General features: G+C 41.1%; 1 protein-coding gene across 1 annotated transcript; it reads left to right on the top strand.

Moving 5' to 3' along the window:
- Positions 1–12610: 12610 nt before the first annotated feature.
- On the top strand, positions 12611–17351 carry LOC128314285 (uncharacterized; the record flags this gene model as incomplete). Its single annotated transcript, XM_053216179.1, is given in 2 exon segments — positions 12611–14594; positions 17074–17351. Coding segments are annotated over 2 exon segments (2262 nt in total), but the record flags the coding sequence as incomplete, so codon positions are not given.
- Positions 17352–18397: the final 1046 nt, after the last annotated feature.

The following is an 18397-nucleotide window of genomic DNA, read 5'->3' as shown; positions in this document are numbered from 1 at the left end:
TTTTATGGTTCGGGTACCTAAAATATGTATATCGTTGCTAATGCTAATTATTGCTAATCTATAATATATAAAACATATATATTAATGCTACATATAATATATATTATGCTACATAATACATGCTATGCTATATATTATGCTAGTATACATACTAGCCATTACATTTGTTTCACTCCAGATACAGGAGATAATTCAGTTAAAATAAGATTGATAAGCAACTGATGTTTCCATTTCATGTATTTTACACACTGCAAAGCAATGCACAGAGCAACAAAAATAAGCATGATTTTATCTTCAATGAGCATATATAATACAAAATCTTACCATCCACACTGAGAGATAAAAAAGAAAGGGGGGTACCATAGCAGCACACATGTTAAACACAAACATGAATGGAATACTGCATGGAGAGATACACACATAATATCTGTGTACATGTTTAAGCATGGAAGCTGTGCATTTGAAGGATGAGGGGCCCAGAGGAATTTGCTGTTAAAATGATAGCCCCAAACACTACCTGTCTGTTCTGTTTTGATAACTTTCTGAGCGTAATCATATAAATAAATTTAATATATGGGGTCCAATAGTGACTACAACTTTTAATCCTCACATGCCTTCTGGCTTTCAATCATTCTTAAAAACACATTTCAGTGCTGGCTGTCCCAGACAGCATCCATCTAGTCTACTGTATGCAGCATAGAATCTGCAAAATTTTCATCACTCTAATAATTAGCTATAATACTCCATGATTAACGAGGCCAAATCTGACTTACATATCTTTATACTCTTATCCCCTGTATATCCACTGATAATCAATTCACACATTCATGTTTACTCAGTGACAATAAAGCAGCCCCCTTTCAACTGATAAAATGAGTAGCAAGAGAAGGAACATTTGATTTCAGGTCTCTCTTCAGAGTTTAATACACAAAGGATCTGTGTCAGCTTGAGATTCCAAAATTTAGAGCAACTCTTCTCATTCCTGATAGTGCATGGAGAAACTTAAAAAATATATCTATGTATAAGTAGCTCTAGATATTCTGATTTTTTTTAATTTTTTTAATGTTTTTATTTATTTTTGAGACAGAGAGACACAGAGCATGAGTAGGGGAGGGGCAGAGAGAGAGGGAGACACAGAATCTGAGGCAGGCTCCAGGCTCTGAGCTGTCAGCACAGAGCCCGACGCGAGGCTCGAACTCACGGAGTGTGAGTTCATGACCTGAGCTGAAGTCTGACACTCAACCGACTGAGCCACCCAGGCGCCCCTAGATATTCTGATTTAATTGCTCTGGGAGTAAGAAGTGTTGATTTTTTAATATATATTTTAAGATCTGCATTATTTCAAAGCTTCTAAAGTGTTTCAAATAACAGCTGTATTTAGGGAATCACTGATCCAAGTATCCATCAAGATACTGATGGGAAATAGATGGAACATTTAATAGCAGATATCTTTTAACAGAGATGTGTGCAGAGTTCAGAAACTCAAAACTGATGGGATCAGCAACATCAGGAAATTGTTAGTCCCTCAAGTTGTCAGAGCAGGAGGAGGGAGTGCTATTAATATCACCTGGCAAGCACTGAGGCCAGGAGAGGGCCTTCAAGAGAGACACCTTGGCCATGGGTGAAAAAAACAGCCACATCAAAAAGTAAGACCATTTTGGGAGGAAAGACATGAGCATGGAGGTAAAGAGGGATTGGTATCAAGGTTCTCCTCTCCCTTTATCTGCTTTGCAATCTCTGGCCAGTGCCTCCCTTCAGTAGAATCTACCTGCAAATCCAAGGGCAAGCAAACTTAAGAATCTGGTCGGAGCAGTCAGTTGGAAACAGACTAGGCTGTGATCATGGAAAACATCAAGTACTTGAAAGACTCCTCAATTCAATTTTTAGTTTAACCTTTCTTTTTTCCTAGTCATGATTTCATATTGGTGTTACACCTTGTTCTTTCCTGAATTCAAATTTGCATACAATATGCTCTGTCTTTATACAAGGCACAGAGATAGATAGATAGATAGATATAGATATAGATAGATATAGATACAGATATAGATATAGTTATAGATATGTATTACAAAGCAAAATTTGAAGCATTTATTTATTTTAAAAACTACCACAGTAATTATCTGAAATCAAAACTGAAAAAAAGGAGTGTTATAAATTCTGTGATTATCTGATAAGAGCAATAAAGTTCTAGACACCTCATACATTGATGCCGAAAGTGATCAGATTCATACATACTTTAAAATGTTTTTATACAAAAATATTGCCAACATGGAAACAAATAACATGGTAATAATTAATAATAAAACCCTTTCACGTTGGGGCACCTGGGTGGCTCAGTCAGTTAAGCATCTGACTCTTGATTTTGGCTCAGGTCATGATCCCACAGTTCGTGGGTTTGACCCTTGAGTGGGTCTCTGCATTGACAGTACGGAGCCTGCTTGGGATTCTCTCTCTTTTCCTATCTGCCCTTCTCTCTCTCTCTCTCTCTCTCTCTCTCTCTCTCTCTCTCCCTCTCTCTAAAAATAAATAAACTTGAAAAATTAAAAAAAAATAAAGCCCTTTCACATTATTTAAGTGACCCCTAAACAGTTTTGTAAGCTTAAAATCACTTAAATTCCAATGAAAAATGAGAAGTCTAAAGTTAAGAACTACCAGTCACTTGACTTGTGTTTACACTATTGGTGAGATTTAGCTTATATAATTTAACAATTATGTATGATTTTGCATCCATTCCAGATAGCACAAGCTAATATTTCTCCTCAGAGCATATAATTGATGAGAAATTCAACTCTCCCAAAAAATTCTCAACAAATGGCCAATTGAATAAAATAATTTATACTGATTGTCTGGGGCAAGACAACATGTGATCCTGATGATACCAAAAAAAAAAAAAAAAAAAAAGACTTTCAGATAAAAGATTCAGATAACTTTGTCTCCAGCTCCGCTCTCAAAATTTTGAGCATTTCAGACCTATTTAAAAAATAAAATAAAATAAAAGCTTTGTATTGCTAAAAACTTCGGAGATCCAGAATTTCCTGCAAATGACCATTTTTTTCTATATTCTCTGTTCTGTATTCTGTCTTCAAGTTTCTGGTTAGGTTCTATGATGGGGCTTTTCATCTATTTTGTCATCTAGTGCCGTCTTATGCTAAAAAAATAATGCACAAATATTTTGGGCCAACTATCCTCTCCCCCCAACCCTCCACCCGCCCGCCCCACCTTCACCTGCAAGTTCCTTATTATTTTCCATATTGGCTGTTATTTTCATCAATGATGGCCTTATTATTCTTCAAATATGTCTCAAGCCTCAAGATCTATGTGCTGCTTTTATTTGACTGAAAAGACTTTTGCTCATATAACCAAATGGCTTATTCTGTCATCTTCATAGATCTTATCACCTTCTCAACAAGGTCTGCTCTGAGTACAGTAATTATAACCCATCTTCTTGGCCAACATGCTTGACCCACTCACCTTGTCTGTTTATTTACCTCATAAAAGGTATCATCTTCTAACAAGATATATTTTATTCCTGGTAGTGTTTTTATTTTATATCTCTCTTCATTATAATAATCCCATGAGTGCAGGGATCATTGTCCTCCAATGTTGGTTCATTGTTGTAGCTCAGAACCTTAGTCCATTATAGGCACTGTAAATGTTTGGTGAATGAATTAGACATATTCACCATGATAGCAAAATGTTTTCACATCTACTGTGATTGATTTAGAAATAAATGATAGCAATTATTGTAACTGATTTATATTTGAATGCTAAAAATCACAATAGTTATTACAACCTGTGGGATGCAGCTGAAATATTATATATGGAGTTTTATAACCTTAAATACTCAATTTTAAAAGAAGAAAGGATGAAGATAACTAGCTAAACCTTTGAGTTACAAAGTTCAAATGAGTAAGGCAGAATATGCTGACAGAAAGTGGAAAGGAAAAAAATAATAAAAATTAAGCGAAAATTCAGTAATTTTATTAAAGGATTTATAGAGGCAAACCCCTCAAAGTGTTTGAAGGAGAGAAAACAGACATACAACTTTTATGAACAAAAAAGGGGATATGACTACAGATGCTACCAAAACTAAATAGAAAAGCGAATATTATGAACCATTATATAGACAATGAATTTTGTTTCATTTTATTATTTAATATTTATTTACTTTTTGAGAGAGAGAGAGAGAGAGAGACGCAGAACACAAGCAGGGGAGGGGCAGAAAGAGAGGGAGAAACAGAATCTGAAGCAGGCTTCAGTCTATGAGCTGTCAGCACAGTGCCAAACCTGGGGCTTGAACTCATGAACCCTGAGATCATGACCTGAGCCAAAGTTGGACGTTCAACTGACAGAGCCACCCAGGTGCCCCTAGGCAACAAATTTTAAAATGTAAGTAAAATAGATGGAGAAATTGTTAATATCACAATTTAATAAACTTAAGAAAATTTCAGAATCTGAACAAGCTTAAAATAATTAAACAAATAGAATTAGTAGTTAAAAACTCTCTATTAAAAAAAAAATCAAGGTTCCAGAAGGATTTATAAGCATATTTCATCAAATATTTAAGGAACTGCTAATTCTAGTTGCATACAAACTCTTACAAAGGAAAACAATGCATCTTCTCAAGTTACTTTATGAGGGTAGCATGCCTAGTATCAAAGCCATTAGAGGACATTATGGGAAAGAAATATTTAAAATTAAATGTACTTAAACACGGACGTTCAAATCCTGAACAAGCTTTTTAACCAAAATAACAATACAAAAATACAGTATATCTTAAACATATAGATTTTCTCCTAGTATGTAATGGTATTTCAGCACTAGAAAATCTATTATTATAATCACTACATTATCTTTAGTTTTGTTACATAGGATTAAAATTTTTGACAAAATTCAACAACCTATCATAATAATTATTATTAATAACAAAAATCAATCAAACAAAGTTTATCCATAAAACTCCTACATAATAGCATACTTAAAGGAAATGTTCAAAACACATTCTTAAGATTTCAAAAAAGATAATGATCCATTAAATCAGCACCCATATTTATGTTTTGGCTCAAATTTTGGCCAGTACACTGTAATAATAGAATAAAAATGTTAATAATTGAAAAGATAAATAAATATATACTCATTATTTACATTTGATAAACTACATAAACAACTAAAAAGAAAAACACCTTTAAAAAACTGGAACTAATCAGAATGTTTAGTGTATTGCTGAATACAAAATCTATAATTAAATACAGATTGAGTAGGGGCACCTCGGTCACTCAGTTGGTTGAACATCCTACTTTGGCTCAGATCATGATCTCACAGTTTGTGAGTTCAAACACCACATTCAGCTCACTGCTCTCATCAGAGAGTGGGCTTCAGATCCTCTGTTCCCCTCTCTCTGCCCCTCCCCACTCATGCTCTCTCTCAAAAATAAACATTTTTTTAAAAAAGTAGATTGAGTAGACTTGCAATTCCATATGCCAGTAACCATTAGTAAGTAAAGTTTATAAAATACCATTTGAAAAACATATTTAGATAGATACATACCTACTTACATTATATAAATATATTAGAAATATATATATATATATTATATATCTTAACCTTAGAAAAAATGTTACTAAATATGTATAAAAAAGTGTAACTCAACATGTGTAAAATTATTATGGAAAACGTGGTCATTAAAAATTTTGCAAAGGCAGCAATATACCATTTCTGGATTAGAAGTTTCAATATTATTAAATGTCTGTCCAGAAAAGCAAACTCAAGAATATTTTTTGACAAATTCCTAAAGAAGATGGATAGACTTTCCTTGTAGCTATTAAAATTCATCACAAATAATTAGTGGTGAAGACTGTATGCTCTTTTTCCAGGATTAACAAATAGACAAATGAAACATAATAAATATTCCAAAATCAATCCCTGGTCCTGCTATGTATGGGAACTTGAATTGTGAAAGAAGGCACCCCAGGTCCTTGGGTAGACTAAATATTCAAAAAAAGATTCTAGAATTTTGATTAACAATATGAAAAAAATGAAATTGAAACCCCACATCATACCATACTCAAAAACCAATTCCAGGAGGATTATAGTCTTAAATATAAAATTCAAATCTATAAAACATTTGGAAGGTAATGTGGGGGGATATCTTTATGATTGTACAGGAAAGTAAAATTTCTTCAACTAGACACAGTGCAAATGATGAGAGAAACAATTGATTTATTAAAATAAGATTTCACGCTGATCAAAAGTAAAGCAAGCATCACTGGGAGATGGATGAAAGTATCTGTGCCTATAACTTTAAGGGATAACATGCAAAAGATATGGGGGAAAAACCCTCTTGTAATAAGCAGAATATATAATAAAACAAAAGCACAATGATTAATATGACATTTGACAGAAGAGAAAAAACAAATTGTTCATTAATACTTGAATTTCACTGAAACTTATACTGAGAAAACACAAACCAAATCTACAATGTCCTGCCATTTCACAACCATAAAACAGGTAAATATAATTTCCAACACCAATAGAAGCTGTATAGGATGTAGAATAACTATAAATTGCATCCACATTTTGGCAATAACTAGTAAGGTTGAAAATGTTGAATCCTATGATCCTATTAAATTCTTAGATTGTTTCTTCACCAAAAGATGGGAGAGCGGCCATGCTTAGAGAGAAGTGGGGGAAAAGTCCAAATATATATGTATCGTAAAGTGGATAACAGTGTTAGACTAGGCACTTAGCTAGGCTTTAACAGGATGCCTAGAAGGCCAGCTGTGGGGAAGTCATGGCCCACTATAAGGGAGAATTAGAGACCTGTCCTGACAGCACTTCCAAAACAAAGCTACAAGAAGCCAGAGCAAACCAGACCCAAGAGAAAGAGGGCCAGAGACTCTGACCAGGTAAGGTAACAAAGGTATGAAACCCTCCTCCTGATAAATCCCCTCCCCATGTCATAAAGCTTCCACCCCTTGGTTAACAACTGTCAATAGTAGATAGAGACCCAAATCCCAGGGACAGTACTCCCTTTGGCTCACTCATTCTCACATTTCAAGAGTACGCTCATTTTAATAAACTTTCCTATTGCACCACTCAACCCTTGTTTCTGGTCTGTACTTGAATCCTCTCTTGCAATAAGACCAAGGACATCTGGTGACATCCTGGGAATGTGCTGGGTAGAGGCCTCAGGGCCCTGGATAAGTGGCCTCTACCTGACAACAAAAGTATTGTATATACATGTATAATAAAATAAAATACAATGGTTAAAACAAATGACCAAAGTTATATTCATCAATATGGATGAATCTCTTAAATGTGAAAGTCGATGTTGATGGAATATATAGTAAAACCTTGGTTTGTGAGCATAATTCGTTCCAGAAACATGCTTGTAATCCAAAGAATTGTATATCAAAGTGAATTTCAAGAACCCTTGGCTCAGTTGTGATCATGTGATATTTGGCATCATGTCCTACTCGTGTATTGCAAGACATCATTTATCAAGTTAAAATTTATTAGAAATGTTTGCTCACCTTGCAGAACATTCGCAGAACAAGTTGCTTGCAATCCAAGGTTTTGCCTTGTGTGTGTGTGTGTGTGTACCATGTGTGTGTATGTATATATACATATAGTGGTTTCTTTTACAAAGAAACACAAGAAATAATTTGGCACATTTAGAAATTACTTCCCCTGCCCACTTATTGTAGAAAACAGTAAGGTTGCCTGGTTTTTTTTAGTGATCATAGAGTTGAGAAAGTCTCTCCATTTGTCCTGTCTGCATAACCGGCAACTCTGTCACTTGGCATTTGAGTCAACATGTGGCAAATTCCAATGTTCTATATAGTTGGTAGCAAGGTTTAATTAAAGAATTACAGGGTCAGGTCATGATCTCAGCGTTTGTGGGTTTGAGCCCCGTGTCAGGCTTTGTGCCGACAGTGCAGACCCTGCTTCAGATTCTCTTTCTTTCTCTCTGCCCCTCTCATGATCATGCTCTCTCTCTCTCTCTCTCTCTCTCTCTCTCTCTCTCTCTCTCTCAAAACTAAATAAACATTAAAAAATAAAAAAAATAATAAAGAATTACACTGAAGACTGCCATGGTTTTGGAGCACAAACCTGCCCCTTTCCTCAAATAATTATTTTCCCTTTGAGGATCACTGTCTTCCTCTTTGACGGCTTTCTATAAGGCCTGAACGTCCGAGCTGCTCTTCATAAACTGCATTTCTTTGGACCTTTAAGCCATAAAGTTATGTGTGCCCATCAACATTCCTTCCATCATCAAGCAGAAGTGCTAGAGCTACATATAGTGTGGGGCTCCTAGGGTTCCTGAATACACAGTACCTAGCCTGATCTTGCCAGTGACCTTTCTTCTGCTGATATTGCCACCTCGCTCTCAGCTGGCATCCACGGCTGTCTCCATATTTCCCAATGAACAATCTGAATGACTAAGACAAGCTCAAGTTTAATTGTCTCGGCAAGATATGTTGGCACCTGCCAAGATTGCTGCGGTAGACAACTCCCTCAGGAGCAGTCAGAAGGAAAAGGAGAAAGGGAAATCATTCCAATTACTAAAACTTTGTGTCTTCCTGTTTACTTTGCCCAGAAGGAGAGACAAGAGGTATGGATATGTGTCCATCTATGGGCAGCAACTAACCATATGGCTGGATGATGTAAAGATTGGTGACAAGGAGTTCTACTTGTATACAAGAGCATACATTGTCATAGAGTACTCTACAAAGGTCTACAATTAGGAAATTTTTAAAATACTATTTGTTTGTTGCCATTTGCATACTCAAAGATCCCAGTGAGGAAGATGGAGAAGAAAATTACAAGTCATTCAGCCTATTTCTGCAATGATCGTATTGTTTCCCTTGAGAGCTTTTGGAAAAAAAAAAACAAAAATGGCCCTGAAATCATAGAAGGAGGTATTTGGGGGCTCATTCATATAAATATCCCCTCATTGAGGCTGAATTTTCTAAACAATGCATAATCCTTTCAGAACTCACTAAAATGCTTTTGGGAAAGCAAAACAAACCAACAAACAAAAGACCGAGGTGAACCAAAACAAAACAAAAACTGGAAACCAACCCAAGAAACAAAAACTATGTAAAAATCAAGCAATGCAAAACCCCAAACAAACTGCTATTTGATGCAAGATTGAAAATAGATCTCTGGCGATAAAGGAAGTTCCAGGAAATGCCACCTTCACTCAGTTCTCACGAGCCTGCCTAGAGAAATTTTAAAAACTCAAAGCATAAAAAAGTCTGGGAGAGAAAGATAAACTGGCTTACACACATGGCTTCTCAGGGAACTGTTCCACCCATTAAATACTAAAATATCTGAGTAGTTAGTTGATTCTCAGGTGCTTTAGTTCTCATTTGTAGCGTTACTAGGAAGGGTTTTTGAACTCAATAAGTGAAGAGGCAGAGATGACCTCAACTGCTGCATTAGTCAAGGTTTCCCAGAGAAACAGAACAAATAGAAGATATATGATATATTTGATTTTTGATAAACATAATATACATGGTATGTATATGTACATAAGTCCCAGGACAAAGGCAGAAAACCAATGTCCCTGCTCAAGTAGGCAGGCTGGAAGCAGAATCCTTTTCCTTTCTTTTTGTTCTATTCAGGCCCTCAAGGAATTTGATGATGCCCATCCATGCCAGGGAAGATAATTTATATTAGCAATTCAAATGCTAATCTCATTTGGAAACACCCTTACAGACATGTACAGAAATAATGTATAATCTGCGCACCATGTGGCTTAGTTGAGTGGACCTATAAAATTAACCATCACAACTATTATACTCTTAACCTAACTTCTGACTATTTTCCAGAGTTATTGATCCACTTCTATATGGATAGATATATATGATGTGCAGAAAGGAGAAGCTAGGTTGAGCAATGAAATTAATAATGAATCGGCTTGAGTAAATTACTTAAATGAAGAGGAGATTCTATTTGTTTGATTTGCTTATATATAATATGCATGAGCAAAATTGCTCAAATAACAATTATTTGCCCAAATTGATTGTGTGTAATCTGCAAAATAATATATAAATAGGAGATATTATAGACATTTACCTTGCAATATTGCATTTTTTTTTAATAGAGAGAGAGAGAGAGAGAGAGAGAGAGAGAGAGAGAGAGTTAGTTTGTGTAAGCAAGGGAAAGGCAGAGGGAAAGGGAGAAAGAGAGAATCCCAAACAGGTTCCACACTCAGCACGGACCCAATGAGGGGCTCAGTCCCAGGACCTGGAGATCATGACCTGAGCTGAAACCAAGAGTCAGATGCTCAACCAACTGAGTCACTTAGGTGCCCTGTATTTTTAAAAATCTGAGTATAGCTGACATACAAATTTCCATTAGTTTCAGGTGTACAACATAGTGATTTAAGTTCTCTATACATTATACTATGAACATTTATTTTATTTGTATTGCAATTATGATATTTATTTTGGGAAAACCATTTTACTGTGGTGGGTGGATTTTTTAACAATAGCCACAAAAATTTTTTAAAAATGGTGGATTTTTAAAAAATGTATTCATGCCCCTTTGCAAAGTGACTTCACAGTTTCATCCATCAAGATAAGGAGCCTCATCTCTCGACTGTGAGCTGCTCAAGTGGCTTGCTTTCTCCAGTAGGATGTTAGCAAAGACGGTGCCAACATCGGACCCAGATGTTGAGCAATTGCACTTGCCCTCTGTTGCTGTGGCAAACTCTGAGACCATCACTCTGTGAACAAATCCAGCTAGTCATTTTAAAGAACACAATTCAGTGGCCTTTAGTGTAGTCACAGAATTGTACAATCACCTCCTCTATCAAGTTCCCAAACTTTGTCACTGGCTTCCAGAGAAAATCTTACCCATTAAACAGTCATTCACCAATTCCCCCTTTCCCGAGCTTCTGACAATGTGCTGCTTTCTGTCTCTACAGATTTAAGTATGTTGAATATTTATATAATGATATGATAGGTACTCACTTATGTCTCTTTTTTTGAGATTAACAAAATGTTTTCAGCACTCGTGTACATTTTTTGCAGGTATCCATGCTTCATTCCTTTTTACAGTGAATGATATTTCGCGGCATGCCTTTACCACATTTTCTTTCTTTTTTTTAAATGTTTATTTATTTTTGAGAGGGGGTGGGAACCAGAGTGTGATCAGGGAAGGGGCAGAGAGAGAGGGAGACACAGAGTGCAAAGCAGGCACAAGGCTCTGAGCTGTCCTCATGAAAGGGCGGGCCTACGCCAGCCGACTCCATCTTGTGCTGTGTCCTTCACCTTGACCACACCTCCTCCCCTTGAGTAACCCCCCCCTCACCTGCCTAACAGGACTCGACCCTTCCCCAGGACCCTTCCCCAACCAATCGGCTGAGGCCATAGCCATTACCTCACCAACTGCCCCCAGGCCCCAATAAAACCTTTGTCCTTTTGAAACTCGCTCTCTTTCCCTGGTATCTCACCGCTGCGTCGGTGCAGGTAGGGGATTGAGCTCGAGCTAGCTCGAATAAAGGCTCTTTGCTTTTGCATCGGACTCGGCTCCCTAGTGGTCTTTGGGGATCACGAATTCTGGGCATAACATTTGGGGGCTCGTCCGGGATCCCCAAGAACCCCGAGGGACCCCGACCCGGAGAGCCTGACTGGCCACGGTTAGTGTCTGTTTGTTCTGTCTTTTCTGTGTGAGCTCATTTCTGGAATTCTGGTAGTGCCCGACGCGGTCTAAGTGGACGCACTGGAGGACCACGGGCCGGGAGTTTCGGAAGACGTTCCGATTCTCCCTTCTGGAGGGACGTGGAATCCCCTCAAAGGTCTGAGACGAGGCGGGTCGCTCCCGCTGGTCGGCGTGAGGCCGTCATCTTTGGAGGGACGTGGAATCCCCTCATCGGTTTTGGAGGGACATGGAATCCCCTCAAAGGTCTAAGCTAGCTTGCAGTTTTGCTTCCATGGAGTTGGAAGACTTTCTAGGGGCCCTCTGTTTGTCTGTTTTTGTGTTTCTCTGTTTTGTTCTGTGGACTTGCTGGATGGACGTTATGGGACAGACTCAGACTACTCCTCTAAGTATTATGATTGATCACTTTAAGGATGTGAGGGGAAGAGCTAACAACCTCAGTGTGGAAGTCCGAAAGGGTCGGTTGCAGTTTTTTTGTTCTAGCGAGTGGCCAACTTTCAATGTCGGATGGCCACCAGAGGGGACCTTCGACCTCCCTACCATCCACCGAGTCAGGAGTATCATCTCTCAGCCTAAGGCGGGCCATCTTGATCAGCTCCCTTACATTATCACTTGGCAGGACCTTGTAGAAGACCCACCCTCTTGGCTTAAGCCCTTCCTAACCCTGCTCCCTCCGGAGCCAAAACCCATTCTTGCTTTGCAGGAGACAGAGAAGAGGAAAAGTCTTACCCAGCCTTCAGCACCCCTCTACCCTGTCCTACAGGGGGGTACTGAAGAAGAATTAATTTTTCCTCCCCCGTATAACCCCTCTAGGATGCCGGAAAAACACCATCCTCCCCCTCGGGGGGAGGCAGACGCTGTTCCGAGAGCGGGAGGCGGAAACGCTCCAGGGGGAAGCCCGCCCTTTACCAGACAAAGGGCTCAGAGGGGGCAATCCGCCTCCGCTGCCGACTCCACTATTCTGCCCCTGCGAGCCACCGGACCCCCAGACGCGGAGGGGAATCAGCCCCATCACTATTGGCCTTTCGCCACTAGTGACCTCTACAATTGGAAAGCTCAGAATCCTAAGTTTTCCGAGAAACCAGCAGGGCTTATTGATTTATTAGACTCTGTTCTTTTTACCCATCAGCCCACGTGGGATGATTGCCAGAAGCTTTTGCAGGTCCTGTTCACGACTGAAGAAAGAGAAAGAATCCTCAGTGGGGCCCGAAAACTAGTTCCAGGCGCAGACGGGAATCCCACCACCAACCAGGCTCAGATAGATGCCTCCTTCCCCTTAACTCAGCCCCAGTGGGATTTCAACACGGCAGAAGGTAAGGAGAGGCTCCGGGTCTACCGCCAGACTCTAATGGGGGGTCTCCGAATGGCTGCTAGAAAGCCAACCAATTTGGCCAAGGTAGGAAATGTACAACAGGGAAAAGATGAATCTCCGGCTCCCTTTTTAGAATGGATCATGGAGGCATTCCGTACCTACACCCCCATGGATCCAGAGGCTCCGGAAAGCAAGGCAGCTGTTATCATGGCCTTTGTAAACCAATCGGCCAAAGACATTAGGAGAAAATTACAGAAAATAGATAGACTAGGAGAAAAAAGTCTGCAGGACTTACTGGTGGTAGCCGAAAAGGTATATAATAACCGGGAGCCTCCTGAGGACAAGCAGGCTCGCGCCATGGCGGCTGCCAGCAGTAAGCAGACTCGAGACCTGGCCAGAATACTACTAACTACCACTGCTGACTTCCCCGAGGAACGAGACCGCCGTCTCCAGCAGCTGGCAGACGACACAAGAAAAGGTAAAAGCTCCAAGGGGGGGAAGCAGAGGCTGCAGAAGGATCAGTGCGCATACTTCAAGGAGATAGGGCATTGGGCCCGAGATTGTCCAAAAAGAGCTGGCGGGAAGGGAAGCAAGACTGATCGAGTAAAAGTCCTAGAGCTGGATGAACTAAGTGATTAGGGGAGTCAGGGTTCGGACCCTCTCCCCGAACCCAGGGTAACTCTTAAAGTGGAGGGGACCCCTATTGACTTCCTTGTCGACACCGGAGCACAACATTCGGTCCTCCGCACCCCACAAGGAAAACTAGCCAGCAAGAAGTCCTGGGTACAAGGGGCAACTGGTATGAGCCAGTATTCATGGACTACCCGAAGAACAGTAGATTTGGGAACGGGCCGGGTATCCCACTCCTTTATGGTAATACCAGAATGCCCCTACCCACTGTTAGGACGGGACTTACTGACCAAGATTGGAGCTCAGATAACTTTCAGACAAGGGGGGCCTCAAGTCACCGATGGCAAGGGCCACCCCATCCAGGTCCTGACCATGAAACTGGAGGATGAATACCTCCTCCACCAGGAGGCGCTCCTGAGAGAGAATAATATAGACAGATGGCTACAAGAATTCCCCTCGTTTTGGGCAGAGACGGGGGGGATGGGACTAGCCGCTCACAGGACCCCAGTCCTGGTAGAGCTCAAGCCAGGAGAGAGTCCAGTAAGGATCAAACAATACCCCATGTCTCAGGAGGCCCGGAAGGGGATCCAGCCACACATCTGGAGACTACAAAGCCTAGGGGTACTAGTTCCTTGCCAGTCTGCCTGGAACACCCCCTTACTGCCGGTCAAAAAGCCTCACACAAATGACTACCGACCGGTACAAGACCTCCGGGAAGTAAATAAGAGGGTCGTGGACATACACCCAACTGTTCCCAACCCATATACTCTCTTGAGCTCCTTGGCGCCCTCCAGGTTCTGGTATACTGTACTAGATTTAAAGGACGCCTTCTTCAGTCTGCCGCTGGCACCCCAGAGCCAACCCTTGTTCGCCTTCGAGTGGCATGATCTGGAGGAGGGCTACAGTGGGCAACTCACCTGGACATGGCTACCTCAGGGATTCAAAAATTCACCCACCATCTTCGACGAGGCTCTACACGAGGACCTGGTATTTACAGACACCTTCTCTGGCTGGGTGGAGGCATACCCAACCAAGCATAAAACTGCTCAGACGGTGGCTAAGAAGCTACTAGAAGACATCTTACCCAGGTATGGTTTTCCTGCTATGGTAGGATCAATGGACCAGCTTTTATCTCACAGGCAACACAGGCAGTAGCCAAGGCGGTGGGGGCAAACTGGAAATTACATTGTGCTTATAGGCCCCAGAGCTCAGGACAGGTAGAAAGAATGAATAGAACCCTAAAAGAGACCCTTACCAAATTAACCATGGAGACTGGCGGGGACTGGGTGACTCTCCTACCGTACGCCCTTTACCGGGTTAGAAACACTCCTTACACTCTGGGTTTTACTCCCTACGATATCATGTTTGGCAGGCCACCCCCTGTTATTCCCAGCCTTCGAGCTGAACTTATTGCTGAGTTTAAAGATCAAGAACTTTTTCTTTCCTTGAGCGGGCTCCAGAGGGCGCACGAGGACATTTGGCCGCGCCTCCGTGCCATCTACGATGCTGGCCCGATCCTGACACCTCATCAGTACAGGCCAGGAGACTGGGTCTACGTCAAGAGGCACCACTGAGAGACTCTCGAGCCGCGCTGGAAGGAACCCTACATCGTGGTGTTGACAACCTCCACCGCTCTCAAGGTAGACGGCATCGCGACCTGGGTCCATCACACCCACGCTCAGCCAGCGGACCCCTCCTCGATCCGGAAGGACGTTGTCACGCGATGGGCCATCAGTCGGGACCAACACAACCCGCTCAAGCTCAAGCTACAGCGCATTTGACCTACCTAATATTGGTAACTCTGTTAACTCTGCTTGTCATTCCTCATGCTGCCGGGAGTCCCCACACCCCCCAAAACATCACCTGGCAGATCATAGACACCAGCTCGGGGACAATACTTAATCAGACGTCCCAGAGCCACCTCAGGGACACTTGGTTCCCAGAACTTTGCGTAAACCTCCAAACTCTGTTCCCCTTGTCACCATAAATGCAGCCGGTCCCATGATTGGGTCCCTAAGCTACATGACAAGGGGGGAATGAAAGGGCGGGCCTACGCCAGCCGACTCCATCTTGTTCTGTGTCCTTCACCTTGACCACACCTCCTCCCCTTGAGTAACCCCCCCCTCACCTGCCTAACAGGACTCGACCCTTCCCCAGGACCCTTCCCCAGCCAATCGGCTGAGGCCATAGCCATTACCTCACCAACTGCCCCCAGGCCCCAATAAAACCTTTGTCCTTTTGAAACTCGCTCTCTTTCCCTGGTATCTCACCGCTGCGTCGGTGCAGGTAGGGGATTGAGCTCGAGCTAGCTCGAATAAAGGCTCTTTGCTTTTGCATTGGACTCGGCTCCCTAGTGGTCTTTGGGGATCACGAATTCTGGGCATAACATTCACAGAGCCCGATGAAAGGCTCGAATTCACAGAAGGAGAGATCATGACCTGAGCTGAAGTTGGAAGCTTAACCAATGCAGCCATCCAGGTGCCCCAATTACCACATTTTCTTTATCTGTTTATCTGTTGATGCAGATTTGCATTGTTTTCACCTTTTGGCTATAGCAAATAGTGCTGCTATGAACATTCGTGTATTTGTTTTTAATTCTTCTTTTTAATATTTTAATGTTTATTAATTTTTGAGAGAGAGAGAGAGAGAGACAGACAGACAGAGAGCCAGTGGGGGAGGAAGAGAGAGAGAGGGAGACACAGAATCTGAAGTAGGCCTCAGGCTCGGAGCTGTCAGCACAGAGCCCCACGCTGAGCTCAAACTCATGAAAGGCGAGATCATGACCTGAGCTGAAGTCGGACACTTAACAGACTGAGCTACCCAGATGCCCCTTTAATTCGTTTTTAGTTGTAGAATGGCAGAAGTAGATGTAATACTATGTTTATTTTAATTTTTTTAAGTGCCGTCGAACTGTTTCAACAGTGTTTGTGATGAGGTTTTGGGGATGATAGTGGAGTTCATGGGGTCCAAAGCTCACAGCCCAAGGAAGAATCCCTGAAAACGTCTTTGGTGCAGAATGGTGATTTTTATTAAAGCACGAGGGACAGGACTGATGGGCAGAAAGAGCTGCCTCCACACCATCAGGAGAGACTGGTTACAGACACTGGAGTTGGGGGAGGTAAAGTCCAGGGGAAATTTCCCATGAAATTTTCATATGCTGAAGGAGACTCACAGAATCCCGGAGGCCTAGCTATTGTCAAGCTAAGGTTATTTTTCCCTCTAGCAAAGTATTAGCATTAAGACAGTAGGGAGTTCTAGGAGAAAGGTTTTACTCTGCCTGCCTCAAGTATTTGTCAATGCACTGCAGGTAATAAGGAAATTTAATTTTATCTGCCATTTCCTTCTGCCTTTGTTTCCAACATCACTATGGAGGGGTGATGTTGGGCCTCCTGGAAACTGAGTCTACAGGTTTCTGGAGATTAGGCTATTGATAAGATTGCCTTTTTCTTGTAATTTACTAGGATATTTGCATGTCGATGGAGACTCAGGTACTGCAAGACTACGACCCCTGTCAGTTAACCCTTTGTTTTTCCCCTTTCCATTGTTCTTGGGCAGCCTGGAGTGCGGGAAGAACATCACACATCCCACCTGGGGATGGGGGGTGTTTGCGGCCTATCAGCTTGCGTTATGCTCCCTCGTCATTTACACCATTTTATACTGGTACATACTAGGTTGCAATCAGTTCCTCCACATCCTTGCCATGTTTGTCATTTTCCACTTAAATTACCGTTATTATTAAGTAGTTACTCAAGTGGATGTAAAGGAGTATCTCGCTGCCATTTTGACTTTCATTTCACTAACGATTAATGATGCCAAGAATCTTTTTCTTGTTCTTGTTGGCTATTTGTATGTTTTCTTTGAAAAATATCTATACGAGTTCTCTGCCCATTTTTTAATTGCTTTATGTGTATTTTCTGTTGAGCTGTAAGAGTTCTTTATATATTCTGGATAATAGAGCCCTATCACATATATAATTTTCAAATGTTCCTGTCAATATGTAGGTTGTCTTTTCACTTTCTTTAATATGAGGCAAACAGAGTCATTATACGTTGCTGTTTGGAATGCAAAATTGTACAGCCATTTTCTAAAAAATGTTGCTTTATTTATTATTATTTTTTAATGCTTATTTATTTTTGAGAGAGAGAGAGAGAGGGTGAGGGGGAGAGAGTCAAAGAGAGCGAGGTACGGAATCTGAAGCAGGATCCAGGTTCAGAGCTGTCAGCACTGAGCCCCACACGGAGCTCGAATGCACAAACTGCAAGTAAGATCATGACATGAGCTGAACTCAGACGCTTAACGGACTGAGCCACCCAGGTGCCCCGTATTTATTTATTTTGAAAGAGAGCATGAGCAAGAGAAGGATAGAGAGACAGGGAGAGAGAGGATCCCAAACAGACTCCTCACTGTCACTACAGAGCCCAACATGAGGCTCAGTCTCAAGAAAAGTGAGATCATGACCTGAGCTGAAAGTGAGTCAGACACTTAACCAACAGAGCCACACAGGCTTCCCCGTACAGTCACTTTGAAAGTACCTTGGCAGAGTATTTTGATGTTAAACAATTATTTATTATACAGCTCAGCATTCTCACTGTTAGGACATTTTCAAAGAGAAATTAAAGCCTATTTCAACACAGAGACTTTTACGTGAATGTTTATAGAAACAATATTCATAATTGTTAAGAGTTGAAATTAATGCGATGTTCATCAAGTAGTGAATAGATAAACAAAATAAACTGTGCTATTCACATATTCTGGGATGCTTCTTGGCAATATAAAACCATGGAC

Source organism: Acinonyx jubatus, chromosome B1, assembly GCF_027475565.1.
Source record: "Acinonyx jubatus isolate Ajub_Pintada_27869175 chromosome B1, VMU_Ajub_asm_v1.0, whole genome shotgun sequence".
NCBI lineage: Eukaryota > Metazoa > Chordata > Mammalia > Carnivora > Felidae > Acinonyx > Acinonyx jubatus.
This window is presented reverse-complemented; position numbering and strand designations above follow the sequence as displayed.